The sequence below is a fragment of the Loxodonta africana genome, chromosome 5, assembly GCF_030014295.1.
Source record: "Loxodonta africana isolate mLoxAfr1 chromosome 5, mLoxAfr1.hap2, whole genome shotgun sequence".
Lineage (NCBI taxonomy): Eukaryota > Metazoa > Chordata > Mammalia > Proboscidea > Elephantidae > Loxodonta > Loxodonta africana.
Genome location: NC_087346.1, coordinates 42,872,539 through 42,896,145, shown reverse-complemented (window position 1 = coordinate 42,896,145; position 23,607 = coordinate 42,872,539). Strand labels below are relative to the sequence as shown.

The following is a 23,607-nucleotide window of genomic DNA, read 5'->3' as shown; positions in this document are numbered from 1 at the left end:
AATGTTTGGGAGCTATATATCAGATAAGAGTAAAATATCTAAAATACATATATAAAAAAAAAACCTCTACGACAAAAATACAAACCATGCAATCGAAAAATGGGCAAAGGATTTGAACAGACATTTCTCCAAAGAGGACATTCAAACAGCCAACAAACACATGAAAAGATGCTCAGTGTCATTAGCCATTCCCGCCTTAGGAAGATGCAAATCAAAACCATAATGAGATATCACCTCACCCTTATTGGAATAACAATGATCAAAAAACAAACAAATGGAAAACAACAGGTGTCACAGGGTCATGGAGAAAACGGAACCCTCATCTACTGCTGGTGGGTATGTAAAATGGCACAGCTGCTGTGGAAGGCAGTTTAGTGGTTCCGCAAAAAGTTGAACACAGAACTACCCTATGACCCAACTCTTCCAATTGTAGGTATATACCCACAAGAAATGAAAGCAGTAACACACACAGAAATCTGTATACCAATACTCATTGCAGCAATTTCACAATAGCCAAAATGTTTAACGACAGATCGATGAATAAACAAAATGTGGTACATACATACAATAGAATACTACTCAGCCATAAAGAAAAATGAAGTCCTGATATATACCACAACATGGATGAACCTTGAAAAATATTATGCTCAGTAAAATAAGTCAGCTGCAAAAGGACAAATACTGTATGACCTTGCCTACATGAAATAAGCAAATATATAGAAACCAAAGATTATTAGTGGCTAATTTTTCGACCAGGAGTGGGAGAGAAAGGAAAAGAGGGAGGTTTTGATTAGGGGTCACTGAGTTTATGTTAGTGGTGGTAGAATAATTTGGAAAAGAATAGCGATAATGATTGCACAAGAAGAATGTAATCAACATCACTGAATTATACATGTAGAAACTGTTGAACTGGCAAGTGTTTTGTTGTGCATATTTTTACCAAAATAAAAAAAAGAAAATTTCCAGAGTTTTTTTGGTTCTATATCCAAAAGTTTAAGAACCCATAATTCTTTTTTTGGGTTCTATAACTTTTGGATTAAAACCAGAACAAAACAAAACCCAGTGCCGTCGTACTTTTGGATATAGAACCCAAAATAAGCATGCTTAATACATTTAAGAAAAAGTTTTGGTAGCAGAAAAATATTTTAACAAATGGTAAGGAAGATTTTTAAAAAAAATCAAATACAACTTCTAGACATAAAAATTTTATTATTAAAATTGAAAACTCAACAGAAGGGTAAAAAAACTAACGTACACACCTGTGAAGAGAGGTTAGCAAACTAGAAGATAGATATAAAGGAATTACACAGAAGGTAGCACAGAGAAATAAAAATTACAAAATAGTGATTAAGAGACAGAGGAGAGAGTGAGGATTTCTAACAAACATCTAATTGGAATTCCTGTACAAAAATTTCTCAGAATTTGTAGCAAACACAAATAATTGAATGAAGATAAATCTCTAGAAGCATAAAAAAGAGAGCATAAAAGCATAAAAAAAACTTTGATTCATTGCAGTTAAAATACAGAACATAAAAGACAAAGAGAAGCTCTTAAAAGGAATTGAAATTAAAATATTTAAAAAACAACAATTAGAATTAAGCTGGCTTCTCCACAACAACAGAACCCATAAAACAATGAAATAATACCACCAAACTGCTGAGAGAATATAACTGGCAACCTAGAATTTCTAAATGCTAAGCTAATGAAACAATCTTTCAGAATTAAGTAAAAAACATAGAGTTCCAAACAAACAGCAGTTTATCCAGTTTAGTAGTGTGTGTGTATAATAAAGTCTCTAAGATATATTTCAGCAAGAAGAGAAATACAGAAACTAGTAAGGTCTGAGATAAAAGAAGGAGTATTAAAGAGAACTTCCTACATTGATTTAGTTATCATTCATGGAGACCGTTACTACGTATCAAGGAGCCCTGGTGGCACAGTAGTTAAAACTCTCAGCTGCTAACTAACCAAAAGGTGGGCAGTTCAAACCCACCAGCCACTCCACAGGAGAAAGATGTAGCAGTCTGCTTCTGTAAAGATTACAGCCTTGGAAACTCTATGGGGCAGTTCTAGTAAGTCCTATAGGGTTCCTATGAGTAGGAAACAACTTGATGGCAACAGTACGGGTTACCATGTATCAGACACTGTTGCAAGCATTGTGGGATGCATCAATGAATGAAACAGACACAATTCTAGCCCTCATGGAACTTGCATTCTAGTGGGAAGAAGATACGTTAATATGAACGAACAAGAAGACAAAATGGTATGTCAGATGAAGAGAAGTACAATACAGGTGGGGAAAAAAAAGGTAAAGAGTATAAGGGATAGGGTAGGTGTGCCGTTGCTATTTTATATAGGATGCCCAAGACCTCATATGAAACTATATATCAAGGCACTGTGGTACTGGTTAAGGTTAACAAACAGGTTCAATAGATCAGAAGAGACTGCCTAGATCATATTCATTCATATATGAAAGAGTTGGCATTATATACCAAAAAACGCAGAGTAAACTATTGAATAAATGGTGCTGAGACAAGTGATTATTTTTTATGAATGAACTATGATATCAGATAGCTACCTCACATTTTACTCAAAAACAAATTTCAGGTGAATTAAAGAACTAAATATGAAAAAAAATTCCTTAAATCTTTTAGAAGAAAATAATAATAATAATAAAGAAAAATGTATTTATAACCTTGGACTAGTGTTAATGAATTGACAATGAGCAAAATCACGGATATGTTCGGCTATAAAGGAAAACACTGATAAAATTAAATTCACTTAAAGATACCATCAAAAAGTTAAAGGAAAGTCACAGATTAGAAGACATTTACATCATATAAAGCCAACAAAGGGTCAATATCTGGAAAATATTCAATAGAAAAATTGGCAAAAGACATAAACTAGCAATTTATAAAAGAGCCAGGCAAATGGCCAAAAAATGTGAAAAGGCTCACAAATGCACTATAATGAGGAAATTGAAAATTAGCATTACCGTGAAATGCCATTCCATACCCATTTTTTTTTTTTTTAATTTCATAATGCCAAATGTTAACAAGTATGGGGAGAAATGAGGACCCTTATTCCATGAAGGTGAAAAGATAAACTGATAAAAACCACTTTGATGAACAATCAAATAATATCTACTAAAGTTGAAGATGTACAGATACTATTTTCCAGCAATCCCACTGGGTATAGATAATAAAGAAACTCTCACGAATACAAGGCTTCATCTATATATGTAAAATTTTAATTAAAAAAAAAAAGATCCGAAATTTGGCAAAATACCATTCTTACATTTCTTAGCTGGCATAATGACAATGTTACAGTAGTATCATCTAAAAGTGAGCTTCTATCTCGATCTTGCCCAAAGGTCTCACCATCTTCAAAGAGGAAACTAAAAAGAGATTAAAAAATAATTATTTTAATGGCCACACAAAATCTGTTTTGTTTCTTCTACAAAATAAAACTGATTCTGCTATCAATCCCTTAATCAAAGAAAAAATAATTTTCAGACTGAATGGTAATAAAACATGTAACTGCTGCTTGAGATTTCTCCAAACAAGTCTTATTTCTATGTACCTCTAGACTTGGTATGAATACAGTATATAACTCTGAAGCGTTTTATGAATAAAAAAATCTAATTTACTATTTTTTGCTCATGGAGGTTCAATGCTAAAATTACTCTACTGACTCTATTGAAATGTGCTGCTTAGAAAGTTTATATGGGTGAAAATGATAAAGGGAAGAAGAGAGAGAAAACAACGGGTGGTAACCTCTCAGGAAAAAGATACTGAATGACAAATACAGGAAATATATTTAAAATTTCAGAGAATTACTTTTGAGAATCTATATATCTTTCAAACAATTTCCTCTTGGAATTTTCATCATCTTATTTCCTGATTTTCTGTTTAGCTCAATGTGTGAGCAGTATGACTGAAATTAATATTTAAAAATCAGTTTAAGCAGAAAAAAGGTGGCAGCATATCCAAATATTTAACCTAAAAATTTAACATGCAAAGAAAAAAAAAAATGAGATGATTTCAGTAGTTACCTACAACGATCAAATCTAAGTCCTAAAATCTAAAACTAAAATTTAAAGCATTGATGAAAGCTTAAGAAATTCAGGTTGATATCTTTATGAATAAATATAAACAGCAAAAAATAAATATATAGCGCCATGGTATAGTATTAACTTTGGCCCTTGGGACTGTACAGCTTTTCAACTTCCAGTTTGATTTATAGCATGATATCCTCTTCTGTAGTTCTGCAAATTTCTTCTCAATAGTGACTTAGCACAGTAGTGAACTCTACAACATGCAATGAGGCCACATAGTCCATTTACATTCACAAATATATTTAAAAATAGGAAATAACTGTTTACATTAGGAACACTAGTTTGTTAAGTCTCTCAAATATTACTGTCCTATCAGACTTGTGTAAACCCTGGTGGCGCAGTGGTTAAGTGCTATGGCTGCTAACCAAGAGGTGAGCAGTTCGAATCCACCAGGCACTCCTTGGAAACTCTATGAGGTAGTTCTTCTACTCTGTCCTGTAGGGTCGCTATGAGTCGGAATCAACTCGACAGCAGTGGGTTTGGTTTTTTTTCTCAGACTTGTACACTTTTCACCTGTTATACAATTATTGCAAGATGCTCCATAATAATAACTTTAGTTTAAATAGAACATTAAGCAAAAAGCAAGCTATTTATTAAAAAATAATAAATTATAAGGGAACTCTGTAATTAGGAATTCTGACCAAGTACACATGGAGCTGACTTCTAATTGCTTCCATAATCACTTAGTTAGAATATCTACACAAGAAAATGCCACAGTTTATTTTTTTAATACTATTATCAGATTCTTCTTTCATTTCCAAGATAACTTTCTTTCCTTACTTAGGGAGTGTACAGATAGGTGGTTTGGATCGAATGATTTCCTTGTTGATAAGCTCTTTCTCCAAGTCACCTCCAGCCAAACACCAAAGGTAATAAACTTCTTCAATAGATCTTTCTGCCAGATAATCACTGTTGATATCTATGAATAGCAAATTAAAAAGATTGATAGTTACCACACTTGCTGTTTTTAATTAAAAACCAATAGGTAAGAATAGGAAAAAGAAAAACTGAAGAACATAGCAAGGTTCCCCGTAGAATATTCATACTACAAACTGCACAGAAAGTGAGATGTAGATATATATATATATATATATAAAAAGTGAATGTATATTCACTTTCTTTGAGATAAAGAGGAATAAGATATTTCTTTATATAAAAATGCAAAACTATTAACACAAATAGAGGAACTATATGTTTTCCATTGGGTTTAACATGCATTTACTATACTAGAACATAGGGGAAAAAAAACACGATCCCAGCAGTTGATGTCAATTAAATTCAAATAACTTGTTACTAGGTTTTATGTTCAAAGTCCAGGGAAAATGAAACAAAAACAACTCTAGATTTTTTAGGTTTTTGCTTTTCTAAATTGCAGATCAGTGATTTTGGACTTGACATGATTCCTTTTTAAAATGTCATAGTTTTAAATTCTATGAAATGGGTGATAAAAATAATATGAGTTAATATTTGTTAAGTGCTAAGAACCTGGAAAATAATAAAATTATATGTGCCTCAAAAAAATGAAATGAACAATACTTTGTTTATATAATGAACAAAAATGTACTTAAAATGTACCACACATAAAAACAACCCCCCTTTAAAATTTGATATATAATGTTGTAGGCACAGTGGTGGTAGAGTGATAAAATTCTCCTTCCATGCAGGAGACCCAGGTTTGATTCATGCACAGCTACCACCCACCTGTCATTGGAGGCTTGTGTGCTGCCAAGACGCAAAACAAGTTTCGGCAGAGCTTTTAGACGTAGACATTGGGAAAAAAGGCCTGACAACCTACTTCCAAAAACCAGACATTGAAAACCCTACAGATCACAAATGGTCTGATCAGCAACCAATCATGGGGATGATGCAGGATGGGCAGCACTTTGTTCTTTTGTGCATGGCGTCATCATGAGTTGGTGGCTGACTTGAAGACAGCTAACAATAACAACATTCTAGTGATACAGATACAAATTTAGTTTTAAATTAAATAATTTTTCTTTATTCACATTCTTTAACTTTTTTTTGAGATACAGTTGGCTATGTTAGTCGAAAAGGAAGGACACAGGTGATGTTTTCTTTTAACTTTAAGGCTGACTCAAAACATCATATAGTTCTAGCAGCAACACATTGCTAGACTCACCCAAAGCAATTACTATTTTATTGAAAAGGATGAAAGCAACTTCTTTAAGCACAAATTTCAAAATATTTCAAACAGAATTATGTAGGTTGATGTAAAGCAGCATCGTGAGTTTCCAAAAATGTTATGCCTTAAGTTCAGATACTCTGCTTAGATGAATGAGAGCATTAATTAGGTAGCACTAAATGACTGGCCTGGGATATGCAACAGAGCCAAAACTACTTATATTCTTTTAGCTTGTCAACTAAATATTTAATACATTTTTAAATGTCTTCAGAGCAGGGGTAGTTTCTTTGGTATTCCCCGAGCATACAAAATAGAAATTCAATAAATACTTGGTGGTTTCATTAAGCAGCCCTGGTGGTATTGTGGTTAAGAGCTCAGCTACTAAACAAAAGGTTCACAGTTCAAATCCATCAGCTGCTCCTTGGAAACTTTATGGGGCGATTCTACTCTGTCTTACAGGGTACTATGAGTTGTAACTGACTCGATGGCAACGGGTTTGGTTTGGTTTTGTTTCATGAAGCATTTCTAAAAGTACCACTTTTGACTGAAGCCATTCTGAATAAACTAATTCTAGACTAAGAATTTTGACTAGAATGACTATAATCCACTTATACTTTTGAAATTCAAGCACCTTATCTCTTATTAATAGGTAACAATGACTATAAGCAAATATCAATTTCAATAACTAAATAAGGGAAGGCTTAGTCAAAAATCTAAATAAATATATTCTCTCTAGCTGATCCTGTAACCTGGCTGAATTGAATGATGACCTACATGCCGTGGAGTGCTCGAGGTGGCACTGACCATAAGGGCCACTGTAAAAATTTCAGGAATTTTTCAAGCCAGCTGTTAGGGACAGTCATTATTAAAAATTAAATTATATGAACATACATAAATTATTATTTTAAAATAAAGGTAAAAATACTAAAAACTCATCAATTAACAATTATTTTACTACTACATTTTACCATTATCTATGCTCCTGAAGTTATGTCTATTTTATCTGTATGGTAAAAATCTGTATCGTGGTATGTGCACATCTCTTCTCAACTCCGCATTCAGTCAGTTCCTGTCGGTAGCTTAAAATGAACCACAGTGGGAATATTTACACCACAGATATGAGCAAATGCCTCAGATAAGGGCTCCATTTTCCTAGACAGCCAGTTATTTATTTTTTTACCAGCTTGCCAATGCTTACATGCATAAGTACCTAAAGAAGTCAAAGAACAAGTCATGACTAACAGATTCTGATTCATTTGTTAAAAGGATCTGAATGCTTCTGGCTGTAAATAATATCCCACTAAAAGTACTGAGGAAACTCTGGTGGTGTAGTGGTTAAGAGCCACAGCTGCTAACCAAAGGGTTGGCAGTTCGAATCCACCAGGCACTACTTGGAAACTCTATAGGGCAGTTCTACTCTGTCCCATAGGGTCACTATGAGTCAGAATCAACTCAACGGCAACGTGTTTTTAGAAGTATTGACCTCCATCCAGAACAGTGATTGAACGACTGTCAGCCTCCTCATTTAGTATAAATCTACTAGAAGATACAATGTACGGCTCATAGTAGGAGCTCAATAAATATTTTTTAGTAAATGCTCAGTAAATATTCTTTGTCATGACTTATATTATGAAAACTTCTCAGTATAAGTAATTTACTAGTGTCACTAACACACACACACTCACACACACACACACACATTCTGAGAGTTGTAATCTTTACATACCAAAAAACTGTTATTTTCTTAAACATGCAGATCATAATGGATGGGGTTTCCTATGACTGATGTGATTTTTAGACTTCATTTATAATAAATTACCTGGGATATCATATATGTTGATGAAGAAATAAAGTGTAATGGAAATTCCATTGGGAATTAGAACTCTGATTTTTATCACCAAGAATTGACATGAAAATAGGGTTCTGGTTTTTATAAATAAACTTATTTTCTTTTTGTGCCATTTCCTTACACTTAATATTTGAATTTCTTGTTCCAAAGTAATTTAACTTTAAAGGCTTAATATGGTAGCTCAGTAATATTTTAAGCACTTTCAGAATTATCTCTTGATAAATTGAAAACTTAAAGTAGAAGGGTACTTCTTTTAAAAACAATGTTCACATAATTGCCTATTTTCTATTTATCATTACCTTTACACAGCTGACTGATATCCTCAGGTAGAGTTAAATCAGCACATCTCAGAGAAGATGAAAACAGACCAGCAGGTTTCATAAAGGGTGTATATAAAGGTGACACTTCACTGAACACCTTGTCCTGCATTAATTCACCTGCGGTTGGCCTTGAGAAACGTATTTAAAATAGACAGCATAAATGAAAGTCATTAAAAACTTCCTAGAATAATGGCATACATTTAAGGAGAGTTAAATGTATTAAATACCTCATTAATATAGAAAATAATCAAGATCTCCTTAGAGGAGTCTAGATGTCTACTTGAATGTACTACTTGCAAACATTACGTATCTAAGCAGTTTTGGGACACCTGTATGATCAACAGTGACATCGTGATGAAAGTAAATTAATAATACTTCCAAGAAATCCTTTTATATTATCAATAATTGTTAGCTTATCTCACCATTGTTCTCATTTCTCTTGTATTATCATTTGTATTTAGGAATATCTACATTCCACAATTTAATAGATTTTCTATTTAGAGGCAAGGAAAAAAAAACGATTACTATTTTTTTTTGCAAAACGTGCCCACATATATAACACTATAGTGAGCCTAGGAAAATAATGTGTGAGGGGGTTATGCGGTGGGCAAAAAAACATATAATGTGCATGTAATATTGCATAAAAATATGGTAACTTCTTTTTGTTATGTACCAATTTTCTGACCATGGTTTAACTTTATTTTTTCTGTTGTTATTAACATAAAATTAAAACCTCAAAATTACAACTAATAGTTGTGAAACTGATGTCAGTTATGTGCTACTACATACATAATTATTTTATTTAATCCAATATAAATAAAAAATATATATAAAAAAAACTACTACATATGTGATAAGCATCTCAATGTAGTTACAAACTGTTAATATTATCAACCTTTTAGAAGGGTGGAAGGTGAGGCACTTCTTCAAAAGATTTATCACATTTTCAGGCAGTTCCTGATAAATAAAAAGAGAAAGGAATTATTTAAGATAATCCATTTTTTTTTTAATAACTTTTATTAAGCTTCAAGTGAACGTTTACAAATCCAATCAGTCTGTCACATATAAGTTTACATACATCTCACTCCCTACTCCCACTTACTCTCCCCCTCTTGAGTCAGCCCTTTCAGTCTCTCCTTTCTTGACAATTTTGCCTGCTTCCCTCTCTCTCTATCCTCCCATCCCTCCTCCAGACAAGAGTTGCCAACACAATCTCAAGTGTCCACCTGATATAATTAGCTCACTCTTCATCAGCGTCTCTCTCCCACCCGCTGACCAGTCCCTTTCATTTCTGATGAGTTGTCTTCGGGGATGGTTCCTGTCCTGTGTCAACTGAAGGTCTGGGGAGCATGGCCGCCGGGATTCCTCTAGTCTCAGTCAGACCATTAAGTTTGGTCTTTTTATGAGAATTTGGGGTCTGCATCCCACTGATCTCCTGCTCCCTCAGCGGTCCTCTGCTGTGCTCCCTGTCAGGGCAGTCATCGATTGTGGCCGGGCACCAACTAGTTCTTCTGGTCTCAGGATGATGTAGGTCTCTGGTTCATGAGGCCCTTTCTGTCTCTTGGGCTCTTAGTTGTTGTGTGGCCTTGGTGTTCTTCATTTTCCTTTGCTCCAGGTGGGTTGAGACCAATTGCTGCATCTTAGATGGCCGCTTGTTAGCATTTAAGACCCCAGATGCCACATTTCAAAGTGGGATGCAGAATGATTTCATAATAGAATTATTTTGCCAATTGACTTAGAAGTCAATTTAAAATATATTTTACACAATTTAAAATATATTTTACACAATTCTCTTCTACTCTAGGAAGTTTTGATTTTTTAAAAAAGCCCCTTTATTTGAACTTAATAAATATTTACATTAGTTTCTCTCTGAAAAACCAAATACCTAAGCAGAAATAATATAGCTTTAAAACAGCTTGCTATTGGATCCCAAGTATACAAAATTTTCCTTAACAGACTGACAAACCTTTATAATGTCCAGACAACCATGCTCTTCAGCCAGAACTATCACAGTATCATCTACGCAGTCTGTAAAAAGAAAAACTATATAAATTAATGTTTCTTTTCTAATCTATCAGACTAATTTGGAACTGAACATTGATTTTTTTTTAATGGCATAATGCAACTTGGAATATTAAAAACTTTTAACTTCATTAACTTTCTACTACAGTATTTTAATAAAGACCTCAAACACTAAATATTAATTGAATCAGATATTCTGAAAGATAGGAGCTTAAATAGTGAGATAAAGCAGTGATTCAAGGAAAGTAAAGTTTCTCTTTTTCTATGCGTATTTTATTTTTTAAAAGGTTTTTTCATAATTACTAGACTAATTTATTTTTACTATATATAATCTGGAGAATTTCTCTAGGGATGTGAAGCATAAGATCACTTTATAGTAATCTCCAAGAATCCCTAATAGCTATATTATCAATCCTTAAAATTAAATGTGGTAACAGTTTATTTGTAATTGAATATTATTTAATATTTATCATTACTATTCTATATATATTCTTATTTGTAAATCCTCTTAACCTGGATACCAACCTGTTCCTCTTTTATATAAGTGCTCTATCTGTGTTTTTCCCCTTTATTAACACACGTGCTTAATTTATTTTACACTAAAGTAGGTTACACAAATTTTCATTAAATTGAATAATAAGTGCTTGGATCTAATTTACAAGCAAAATGATACAAGCTTCTTATGAAAAAAATAATTATTTTTCCTGAGTCCTTATTCATATATACTTCATCAAATAGAAAGACAGCCTACAACAGAGACAGCCTACTAGAGAGAAAAATTTTATTTTCTTATAATTTGATTTCACAAGTTTTTTACTTGGCTAGATCATAAAGTTAAGATTATCTCCATCTAGCTTAAAATTCCACAAAGAATAAATAAAGGTCTACTATAATATTTCAGCAGGCTGTCCTGTTAACGCTTACCTACCAGTGATCATTAGAAACTTGAAGAAAGTAAAGACATTTGGGGGTATTCACTATTTCCAAACATATCCTCAATGTAAAACTTATAATTATAGTTGAAAGATCATATGATAATACATCATTTTATGACACTTACCCAATGTAAGCAAAAATTTTAGTCTTTCAGAAATATCCAAGTTCTGAAATAATTTTCTCCCCTACATAAAAGAGAAAATAAATTCTTACTATTTTTATCTTGCTTTTTTCCCCCCAATGGGTCTTTTTTAAATTTTTCATAGCTGAAAACAATTCTTGCAGAGGTTTTTACTGGACTTTTAAAGTCACCTTCACAAACAAAAAAATTATTGGTGAAATGATAACATTAAATAAATGTTTTATACTATTTAATAGTCAAACATTTTATATGTCTAAGGATTGTCAAGTTCTAGTTTGATCTCAAGCATTGTTCACTTTTCAGACTCAGAAATATCTGGATGTATAGGAGATGAGATTCCAGGCCACTAGGAATTTTATTTGATTAAGAGACCACGAGATGTCCTGATAAAGACTCACTTAACATTTAATCTTCCCAACACATTCTTACACATATATCATGATTCAGAGAGTCTGTTATCTCCATTGAGAAACCTTCATAACACTTCTTCCTCTTTCCACAGTGACTTACACAGCCATCTCCTGTGCTACAATAGCACATGGCATATTTATTTGCTTTAAGGCACACATTTTAATTGCTTCCCAGGAGACTCCTTGCCATGGAATCTGGAGTTAAACACTTATACCTTCTACAAACATGTGTTGAGCAATTATTGTATGCCAATTTTGACACACTATACCTCATTGAACAGTTACAGTCACAAAACTTGGGCAATTGCTTAACACCTTAAGCCTCACTTTTCTCATCTGTAAAACTGGAATATCAACAGTACGTACTGTGGTGGCTTGTGTATTGTGGTAGTGCTGGGAGCTATGGAAGCTATTTCAAATACGAGCAGGGTCACCTATGGTGGACAGATTCCAGCAGAGCTTCAAAACTAAGACTATGAAGAAGGTTCTGGCAATCTACTTTGAAAAAAACTGGCTAGTGAAAACATTTTGAATAGCAGCAGAACATTGCCTGATATAGTTCTGGGAGATGAGTCCCTCAAGTTGGAAGGCACTCAAAATACAACTGAGGAAGATCAGACAAATTGTGGGATAACATCAAGGATGTCACACACGAAGACAGCAAAAGGTCATTACAAAGAGAGGAAACAAAGAAAAGACCAAAATGGATGCTAGAAGAGACTCTGAAACTTGCTCTTGAACATAAAGTGGCTAAAGTGAATGGAAAAAATGATGAATTAAAAGAGCTGAACAGAACATTTCAAAAGGTGGCTTGAGAAGACAAAGAAAAGTGTTATAATGAAATGTTCAAAGACCTCAAGTTAGAAAACCAAAAGGGAAGAACACACTCGGCATTTCTCAAGCTGAAAGAACATGAAGAAAAAATTGGAGCCTCGAGTTGAAACACCGAAGGATTCTATGAGCAACATACTGAACAATATTAAAACCCGTTGCTTTCAAGACGATTCCAACTCATAATGACCCATATAGGAAGCATCAAAATAATATGGAAGGAGGGGGGCGGAGCGAAGATGGCGGAATAGACAGATGCTTCCGGCAAGCCCTCTTTACAACAAAGACCCGAAAAACAAGTGAAACGAGTATATCTCTGACAAGCTGGGAGCCCTGAGCATCAAAGGCAAGCTTAGACAACGAACTGAGAGGCTGGGGGGGTGGGGAGAGACGGTTCAGAAGTGGAGAGGAGTTACAGAATCTGAATCGCGGGGAGCCCTCAGACACCATTCCGGAGCAGCGGCAGCAGCGGCAGTAGGCTGCTACTAGTGTTCAGCTGCAGTTTCCTCAGGGAGAAGCAGCCAGCCACACAGCCTACTCACACCTCCGAATCCTGAGGAGAACAGCGCTCTCGGCAAAAGCTAAGTACTTGCGTATATTTTACCGTGCCCCCCAACCCCCAAGCTGGCTTCAGCAGCTGAATCCCTGGGCCTGAGATAGATCCTGGTGAGCACTTAGAGACATCCTTCCGGCCTTGGGGAACGAAAAAATTTGCAACTGGGGGGAAAAGATAATTTGCTAGCTCCATTAACTGGGGGAGCTCAGGACAGAAGCGGCTTCTGTCCAGGCATAAGCCGTCTGTGGACCTTGAGCACCTTTCCTTTCTGCATGGAACTGTGTGGGCCTATTTTAGGAGAACAGGTCCTTGTTGGCAAACTCCAACCATTTCAGCCATGTGGTGGAGAGGTGGGTGTTTGATGTTTGACGTTGCTTTGCCTATTAAATAAGGTCCTCACCTACCCACATCAGGGACCTAAGGACTGGTAGCTCCACTCAGGTCACCCAGCCAACCACGACAGGGATGCAAAGATAACTGGTACGGCCCAGTCCTTAAAACCAAAAACTTTGGGTGCCCATGGTCCATCTGTAGAACCCACCCACCAGCACACTCTAGGGAACAGAGATGCGTTTTCCTCAGAGACACCTGGGGGTCGGTTCTCAGCCCCCTGCCTCGTTCAGAGCTTGACCCCCTGCTGCTATCAGATACCGTTATATATGCCAATCACCCCTGCTCCTCTGAGACTGTAGGACAGAGCCTGTACCACACACTTGATGATCAGCTACCTGGAAGCCTGAGCTGAATTCATACAAGAAAACTGAATGGACTCCTAGACTGATGTACCTGATAATAGCTCTAGCCAGCTGGAGACAGGACACCAGAGCTCCAAAGGCAAAAATAATCAAGCTAGCTCACTCAAGCAACCCATAGGGGTATACCAAAACAAAACAAAGCAAACAGCTATGACACAGTAAGCAAGCATAACCTAATACAATAACTTATAGATGGCTCAGAGACAACAGTCAATACCAAGTCACATAAAGAAACAGACCATGATCACCTCAACAGGCTCTCAAAACAAAGAACCCAGGGATCTTTCAGATTACAGTGCATTCCTGGAATTACCAGAGGCAGAATACAAAAGTTTAATATACAGAACCCTTCAAGACATCAGGAAGGAAATAAGGCAATATGAAGAACAAGCCAAGGAACACACAGATAAAGAAACTGAAGAAATTAGAAAGATCAGTCAGGAACATAATGAAAAGTTTAATGAACTGGAAAAATCCACAGACAGCAATCAGAACTTCAGAACATTAACAATAAAATTACAGAATTAGACAACTCAATAGAAAGTCAGAAGAGCAGAGTTGAGCAAGTAGAAGCTAGAATTTCTGAACTCGAAGATAAACCACGTGGCACTAATATATTTGAGGACAAATCAGATAAAAGAATTAAAAAAAATGAAGAACCCTTAAGAATCATGTGGGACTCTATCAAGAGAAATAACCTATGAGTGATTAGAGTACCAGAACAGGGAGGGATAACAGAAAACACAGAGAAAATTGTTGAAGATTTGTTGGCAGAAAACTTCCCTGATATTGTGAAAGATGAGAAGATATCTATCCAAGATGCTCATCGAACTCCACATAAGGTAGATCTTAAAAGAAAGTCACCAAGACATATTATAATCAGGCTTGCCAAAACCAAAGATAAAGAGGGAATTATAACAGCAGCAAGGAAGAAACAAAAAGTCACCTACAAAGAAGAGCCAATAAGAATAAGCTCAGACTACTCGGCAGAAACCATGCAGGCAAGAAGGCAATGGGATGACATATTTAAAAAATTGAAGGAAAAAAATTGCCTGCCAAGAATCATATATCCAGCAAAACTGTCTCTTAAATATGTAGGTGAAATTAAGACATTTCCAGATAAACACAAGTTGAGGGAATTTGTAAAAACCAAACCAACACTAAGGGAGTTCTTTGGTTAGAAAATCAATATCAGGTATCAACCCAAGACTAGAACACTGGGCAGAGCAACCAGAAGTCAACCCAGACAGGGAAATCCAAAAAAAAAACAAAGGAAGATAATAATAAAAAAAAGCCCAAAACAGGGTAACAGTGATGTTGTAATATAAAAGAAGATAACATCAAAATAATAAAGAGGGACTAAGAAATGTAATCATATACCTTCCATATGGAGAGGAAGATATGGAGATACAAAGAAATAAAAGTTAGTTTCAAATTTAGAAAAATAGGGGTAAGTAATAAGGTGACCAAAAAGGAGACAAACTATCCTACTCATCAAAATACAATACAAGGGAAAATACAGGCTCAGCAGAAACAGAATCAACAACAACAAATATGAGGAAAGGACAATATATAAAGAAAATCTACTCAGCACATAAAATCAAGTGGGAAAAAGAAACTGTCAACACACAAAAAAAAACATCAAAATGACAGCACTAAATTCATACCTATCCATAATTACACTGAATGTAAATGTACTAAAGGCACCAATAAAGAGACAGAAAGTGGCAGAGTGGATAAAAAACAAGATCCGTCTATATGCTGCCTACAAGAGACACACTTTAGATTTAGAGACACAAAGAAACTAAAACTCAAAGGATGGAAAAAAATATATTAAGCAAACAACAATCAAAAAAGAGCAGGAGTGGCAATATTAATTTCTGACAAAATAGACTTTAAAGTTAAATCCATCATAAAGGATAAGGAAGGATGCTATATAATGATTAGAGGGACAATACACCAAGAAGATATAACCATATTAAATATTTATGCACCCAGTGACAGGGCTGCAAGATACATAAAACAAACTCTATCAGCATTGAAAAATGAGATAGACAGCTGCACAATATTAGTAGGAGACTTCAACACACCACTTTCAGTGAAGGACAGGGCATCCACAAAGAAGCTCAATAAAGACAAGGAAGATCTAAATGCCAGAATCAACCAACTTGACCTCGCAGACATATACAGAACACTCCATCCAACAGCAACCAAGTATACTTTCTTTTCTAGTACGCATGGAACATTCTCTAGAATAGACCACATATTAGGTCATAAAGCAAGTCTTAGCAGAATCCAAAACATTAAAATATTACAAAGCATCTTCTCTGACCATAAGGCCATAAAGGTGGAAATCAATAATAGGAAAAGCAGGGAAAAGAAATCAAACACTTGGAAACTGAACAATACCCTGCTCAAAAAAGACAGGATTGCAGAATACATTAAGGATGGAATAAAGAAATTCAGAGAATCTAATGAGAATGAAAACACTTCCTATCAGAACCTTTGGAACACAGCAAAAGCGGTGCTCAGAGGCCAATTTATATCAATAATTGCACACATCAAAAAAGAAGAAAGGGCCAAAACCAAAGAATTATCCCCACAACTTGAACAAACAGAAAGAGAGCAACAAAAGAAACCCACCGGCACCAGAAGAAAACAAATAATAAAAATTAGAGCTGAACTAAATGAAACAGAAAACAAAAACAATTGAAAGAATTAACAAGACCAAAAGCTGGTTTTTTGAAAAAAATAAAAAAAACTGACAAACCACTGACCAAACTGACAAAAGAAAAACAGGACAGGAAAGCAAATAACCGAATAAGAATTTACAGTGGCAATATTACAACAGACCCAAAAGAAATTAAAAGAATCATATCAGATTACTATGAAAAACTGTCCTCAAACAAATTTGAAAACCTAGAAGAAATGCATGAATTCCTAGAAACACACTACCTACCTAAACTAACACAAACGGAGGTAGAACAACTAAATAGACCCATAACAAAAGAAGAGATTGAAAAGGTAATCAAAAAACTCCCAACAAAAAAAGCCCTGGTCCAGATGGTGTTTTACCAAACTTTCAGAGAAGAGTTAACACCACTACTACTAAAGGTATTTCAGAGCATAGAAAAGGACGGAATACTACCAGACTCATTCTATGAGGCCACCATATCCCTGATAACAAATAGGTAAAGACACTACGAGAAGAGAAAATTATAGACCTATATCCCTCATGAATGTAGATGCAAAAATCCTCAACAAAATTCTAGTCAATAGAATTCAACAACATATCAAAAAAATAATTCACCATGACCAAGTGGGATTCATACCAGGTATGCAGGAATGGTTCAACATTAGGAAAACAATTAATGTAATCCACCATATAAATAAAACAGATAAGAACCACATGATTTTATCAATTGATGCAGAAAAGGCATTTGACAAAGTTCAACACTCATTCATGATAAAAACTCTCAGCAAAATAGGAATAGAAGGAAAATTCCTCAACATAATAAAGGGCATTTATACAAAGCCAACAGCCAACATCACTCTAAATGCGGACAGCCTGAAAACATTCCCACTGAGATCGGGAACCAGACAAGGATGCCCTTTATCACCACCCTTATTCAACATTGTGCTGAAAGTCCTAGCCAGAGCAATTAGGCTAGATAAAGAAATAAAGGGCATCCAGATTGGCAAGGAAGAAGTAAAAGTATCTCTATTTGCAGATGACATGATCTTATACACAGAAAACCCTAAGGAATCCTCCAGAAAACTACTGAAACTAATAGAAGAGTTCAGCAGAGTATCGGGATAGAAGATAAACATACAAAAATCAGTTGGATTCCTCTACATCAACAAAAAGAACATCGAAGAGGAAATCACCAAATCAATGCCATTTACAGTAGCCCCCAAGAAAATAAAATACTTAGGAATAAATCTTACCAGAGATGGAAAAGACTTATACAAAGAAAACTACAGTACATTTCTGCAAGAAACCAAAACAGACTTACATAAGTGGAAGAACATACCTTGCTCGTGGATAGGAAGACTTAACATTATAAAAGTGTCTATTCTACCAAAAGCGATCTCTACATTTAATGGAATTCTGATCCAAATCCCAATGACATTCTTTAACGAGATGGAGAAACAAATCACCAACTTCATATGGAAGGGAAAGAGGCCCCACATAAATAAGGCATTACTGAAAAAGAAGAACAAAGTGGGACGCCTTATTTTACCTGATTTTAGAACCTATTATACCGCCACAGTAGTCAAATCAGCCTGGTACTGGTACAACAACAGATACATGGACCAACGGAACAGAATTGAGAATCCAGACATAAATCCGTTTTTTAAAGGCCCCCAAACAGTTAAATGGGGAAAAGACAGTCGTTTTAACAAACGCTGCTGGCGTAACTGGATATCCACCTGCAAAAAAATGAAACAAGACCCATACCTCACTCCATGCACAAAAACTAACTCAAATGGATCAAAGACCTAAATATAAAATCTAAAACGATAAAGATCATGGAAGAAAACATAGGGATGTTAGGAGCCCTAATACATGGCATAGACAGTATACAAAACATTATAAAGAATGTAAAAGAAAAACTAGATAACTGGGAGCTCTGAAAAATCAAACACCTATGCTCATCCAAAGGCTTCATCAAAAGAGAAAAAAGACTACAGACCGGGAAAAAGTTTTAGCTGCCACATTTCTGATCGGTGCCAGATCTCTAAAATCTACATGATACTGCAAAAACTCAACTGCAAAAAGACAAATAACCCCATTAAAAAATGGGCAAGAGATGAATAGACACTTCCCTAAAGAAGACATTCAGGTAGCTAATAGATATATGAGGAAATGTTCACAATCATAAGCCATTAGAGAAACGCAGATCAAAACTACAACGAGATTTCATCTCACTCCAACAAGGCCGGCATTAATCCAAAAAACACAAAATAATAAATGTTGGAGAGGCTGTGGAGAGATTGGAACACTTCTACACTGCTGGAGGGAACGTCAAATGGGACAACCACTTTGGAAATCGATTTGGCGCTTACTTAAAAAGCTAGAAACAGAACTACCATACGATCCAGCAATCCCACTACTTGGAATATATCCTAGAGAAATAAGAGCCTTTACACGAACAGATATATGCACTCCCATGTTTATTGCAGCACTGTTTACAATAGCAAAAAGAGGGAAGTAACCAATATGCCCATCAATGGATGAATGGATAAATTAATTATGTTATATTCACACAATGTAATACTACGCATTGATAAAGAACAGTGAGGAATTTGTGAAACATTTTATAACATGGAGGAACCTTGAAGGCATTATGCTGAGTGAAATTATTCAGTTGCAAAAGGACAAATATCGTATAAGACCACTATTATAAGAACTTGAGAAATAGTTTAAACTGAGAAGAAAACATACTTTTGTGGTTACGAGAGGGGGGAGGGAGAGAGGGAGGGAGGGTGGGAGAGGGACATTCACTAATTAGGTAGTAGATAGGAACTACTTTAGGTGAAGGGAAAGACAGCACACAATACAGGGGAGCTCAGCACAATTGGACTAAACCAAAAGCAAAGAAGTTTCCTGAATAAACTGAATACTTCGAAGGTCAGCGTAGCAGGGGCAGGGGTCTGGGGACTATGGTTTCAGGGGGCATCTAAGTCAATTGGCATAATAAAATCTATTAAGAAAACATTCTGCATCCCACTTTGAAGAGTGGTGTCTGGGGTCTTAAATCCTAGCAAGCAGCCATCTGAGAGGCATCAATTGGTCTCAACCCACCTGGATCAAAGGAGAATGAAGAACACCAAGGAAACAAGGCGATTACGAGCCTAAGAGAAAGAAAGGGCCACGTGAACCAGAGACTACATCATCCTGAGACCAGAAGAAGTAGATGGTGCCCGGCTACAACCGATGACTGCCCTGACAGGGAACACAACAGAGAACCCCTGAGGAAGAAGGAGAGCAGTGGGACGCAGACCCCAAATTCTCGTAAGACCAGACTTAATGATCTGACTGAGACTGGAAGGACCCTGGTGGTCATGGCCCCCAGACCTTCTCTGTTGGCCCAGGACAGGAACCATTCCCAAAGCCAACTCTTCAGACATGGATTGGACTGGACAATGGGTTGGGGAGGGATGCTGGTGAGGAGTGAGCTTCTTGGATCAGGTGGACACTTGAGATTATGTTGGCATCTCCTGCCTGGAGGGGAGATGAGATGGTGGAGGGGTTTAGAAGCTGGCAAAATGGACACGAAAAGAGAGAGTGGAGGGAGAGAGCGGGCTGTCTCATTAGGGGGAGAGTAATTGGGAGTGTGTAGCAAGGTGTAAATGGGTTTTTGTGTGAGAGACTGACTTGATTTGTAAACTTTCACTTAAAAAAAAAAAAGCACAGTAAAAATTATTTAAAAAAAAATATGACAGGAATACACAGGGTCACTGTACCAAAAAGAATTGGTCGACACTCAACCATTTCAGGGGGTAGTCTATAATCAAGAACTTACGGTACTGAAAGCAGAAGTCCAAGCTGCACTGAAGGCATTGGCGAAAATGGCTCCAGGAACTGACAGAATACCAAGTGAGATGTTACAGCAAATGGATGTAATGCTGGAAACGCTCACTTATATATGCCAAGAAATTTGGAATTCAGCTACCTGGCCAACTGACTGGATGAGATTCATATTTGTGCCCATTCCAAAGAAAGCTGATTTAACAGAATGTGGAAATTACTGAAAAATATCATTAATATCACACACAAGTAAAAGTCTGGTGAAGGTATTCAAAAAATGGTTACAACAGTACGTAACAGGGAACTACCAGAAATACAAACTGGATTCAGTGAAGGCTGTAGAGAGAAGCAATGTCAGCATTCTGATCTCAGATGCCGATGTCAGATGAATCTTAGCTAAAAGCAGAGAGTACCAGAAAGATGTTTACCTGTGTTTTACTGACTATGCAAAGGCATTCGACTGTGTGGATCATAAGGAATTATGGATAACATTTCTAAGAACGGGAATTCCAGAATACTTAATTGTGCTCATGCAGAACCTGTACATGTAGAGTCGTTCCAAAAGAAGAAGGGGATACTACATGGTTTAAAATCAGGAAAGGTGTGCATCACTATACTTATTCAATCTGTATGCTGAGCAAATAATTTGAGACACTGGACTATATGAAGAAGAATGGGTCATCAGAATTGGTGGAAGACTCATTAACAACCAGCAATGTGCAGATGTCATGATCTTGCTTGCTAAAAGCAAAGAGGACTTGAAGCACTTACTGATGAAGATTAAAGACTACAGCCTGTAGTATGGATTACACTTAAACATAAAGAAAACAAAAATCCTCACAACTGGACTAATAAGCAACACTGCGATAAACAGAAAAAAGCTGATGTTGTCAACGATTTGATTTTACTTGGATCCACAATCAATGCCCATGGAAGTAGCAGCCAAGAAATCAAACAACATATTGTATCAGACAAATCTGCTGCAAAAGGCCTTTTTAAAGTATTAGAAAGCATAGATGTCACTTTGAGGACTAAAGTGCACCTGACCCAAGCCATGGTATTTTCAATCACCTCATATGCATTTGAAAGATAGATAATGAAAAAGAAAGCGCAAACAAGAATTGATGCATTTGAATTATGGTGTTGGTGAAGAATACTGAACATACCATGGACTGCGAGAAGAATGAATAAATCTTTCTTAGATGTATAGCCAGAATGCTTCTTAGAAGCAAGGATGGCTTTGGACATGTTATCAGGAGGGACTAATCTCTGAAAAAGGACATCATGCTTAGTAAAGTAGAGGATCAGAGAAAAAGAGGACGACCCTAAATAAGAAGAACTGAGACAGTGGTTGCAACCATGGGTTCAAACACAGCAGCATTTGTGAGAATGTCACAGGACCAGGCAGTGTTTTCTTGTTATACAGATGGTCATTATGAGTTGGAACTGACTCCACGATACCTAACGACAGGAACATACATTTATGTAACAGAGAAAAAAAAACTTAACATTTTTGGCACATAGAAAATGCTACATATATGATGTGCATTATTATAATATAGGGTTTCCAAGGAGTGGCTGGTAGATTTGAACTGCTGACCTTTTGGTTAGTGACCGAACTCTTAACCACTGCACCACCATAAATTTATATGACCCTTTAAATATTTAGAAGGAGAAGGTTTAAGAAGATAGCTTGGTCTTTATGTAGACAGACTCTTTGAAATAGTTTAAAAATACAGAGAGGAAAGGACTTTCTTAAAGACTAATGATATTAGACTACAGATGGAAAGATCATTTTTAAAAAAGATTGCCTTCCTCTGTGTTCTCAATCTTTTACATTACTAACATATTATTCTTCCAAAAATGCAAGTGTGATTTCATTAATATCTAATTAAAATATTTTCAGTGGTTTCCCAAACTCTGTATGGGTAGTCCCTGCTTGCAATGTATTCAAGTTAAAATGAACTACACTTAAAACCCTCAGTTTTTTTTTTTTTTTGGTACATCTTCTCTTCGGTAACATGTACTACATACAATGTTGCAGTCTGTAACTTGTTATCATTCTAAGGTGTTCCCTCACAAATGTTGAAAGATCTGATTTATAAAGATACTGATAATAAAAGGCAATAACAGTGAAAATGAAAAAAAAAATTTTGACTTAGAACCAACTTACAAGGAACCCCATTGAAAGTCGGGACTGCCTGTATAACTAAATAAAAATGTCTCAACCTAGTACTCAAAGTCTCCTGGGATATTGCTCCAGTATATCTTTTCAGTCTCATTTCCTAGTATTTATCTACCCTAAGATAAGCATGCACGCGTATGTGCATGTGTGTGCGCACACACGCACACACTTCCATGAAAAAGTTAAATCTGATTGCTTGCAATACACTGAACATAGCCTGCCTATTCTGGTCTATGTACTTTGACTCATGTTATTCCCTCTAACCAGAAACCAGTTGCCATCGAGTCAACTTCACATGTGTCAGAGTAGAACTGTATAGGGTTTTCAAGGGCTGATTTTTGGGAAGTAGATTGCCAGGCCTTTCTTTCGTGGTGCTGTTGGGTGGATTTGAACCTCCAACCTTTCGGTTAGTAGCCAAGAGCCTACTAGTAATCATTCTTTATATCTATCAAAACTCTACATATTCTTCACTCTAACTCCTGAATATTAATTCATGAGTTAAGGAATTCAAATTTCAAAATTACTTTCCCTTTACACTTTGACGGCATTGTTCCAGTTTTCCTGAATTCACACTGCTGAGTTAATGTCAATCTAATTCTCATCCTCTGCAGGTAGAATGTCTTTTCTATTTGGCAGGTTTTAAGGTGTTTTTCTGTAATATTGATAAAGACATAAGAGCTTGCTTAGTAGATGCAGCTTAGCATTGTGTTTGAGAATACAGCTTTGGATGTGAATTGATGGGTGAGAATATGTCTTAACAATTTATTATATAACTTACACGCTGTTTAGCATATCTGTGTCACAAT

General features: G+C 35.8%; 1 protein-coding gene across 13 annotated transcripts in view; it reads right to left on the bottom strand.

Annotated features, from left to right (window-relative positions):
* TBCK (TBC1 domain containing kinase) overlaps positions 1-23,607 on the bottom strand; it is a 284,662-nt gene that overhangs the window by 189,351 nt on the left and 71,704 nt on the right. For all 13 annotated transcript variants that reach the window (XM_064285475.1, XM_064285476.1, XM_064285474.1 and 10 more), the window contains 6 exons: positions 11,512-11,572; positions 10,396-10,457; positions 9,325-9,386; positions 8,409-8,557; positions 4,898-5,036; positions 3,298-3,397 (listed from right to left, as the gene is read on the bottom strand). In XM_064285475.1, coding sequence (XP_064141545.1) covers positions 3,298-3,397; positions 4,898-5,036; positions 8,409-8,557; positions 9,325-9,386; positions 10,396-10,457; positions 11,512-11,572 — 573 coding nt within the window. The remainder of the gene's footprint in view (positions 1-3,297; positions 3,398-4,897; positions 5,037-8,408; positions 8,558-9,324; positions 9,387-10,395; positions 10,458-11,511; positions 11,573-23,607) is intronic.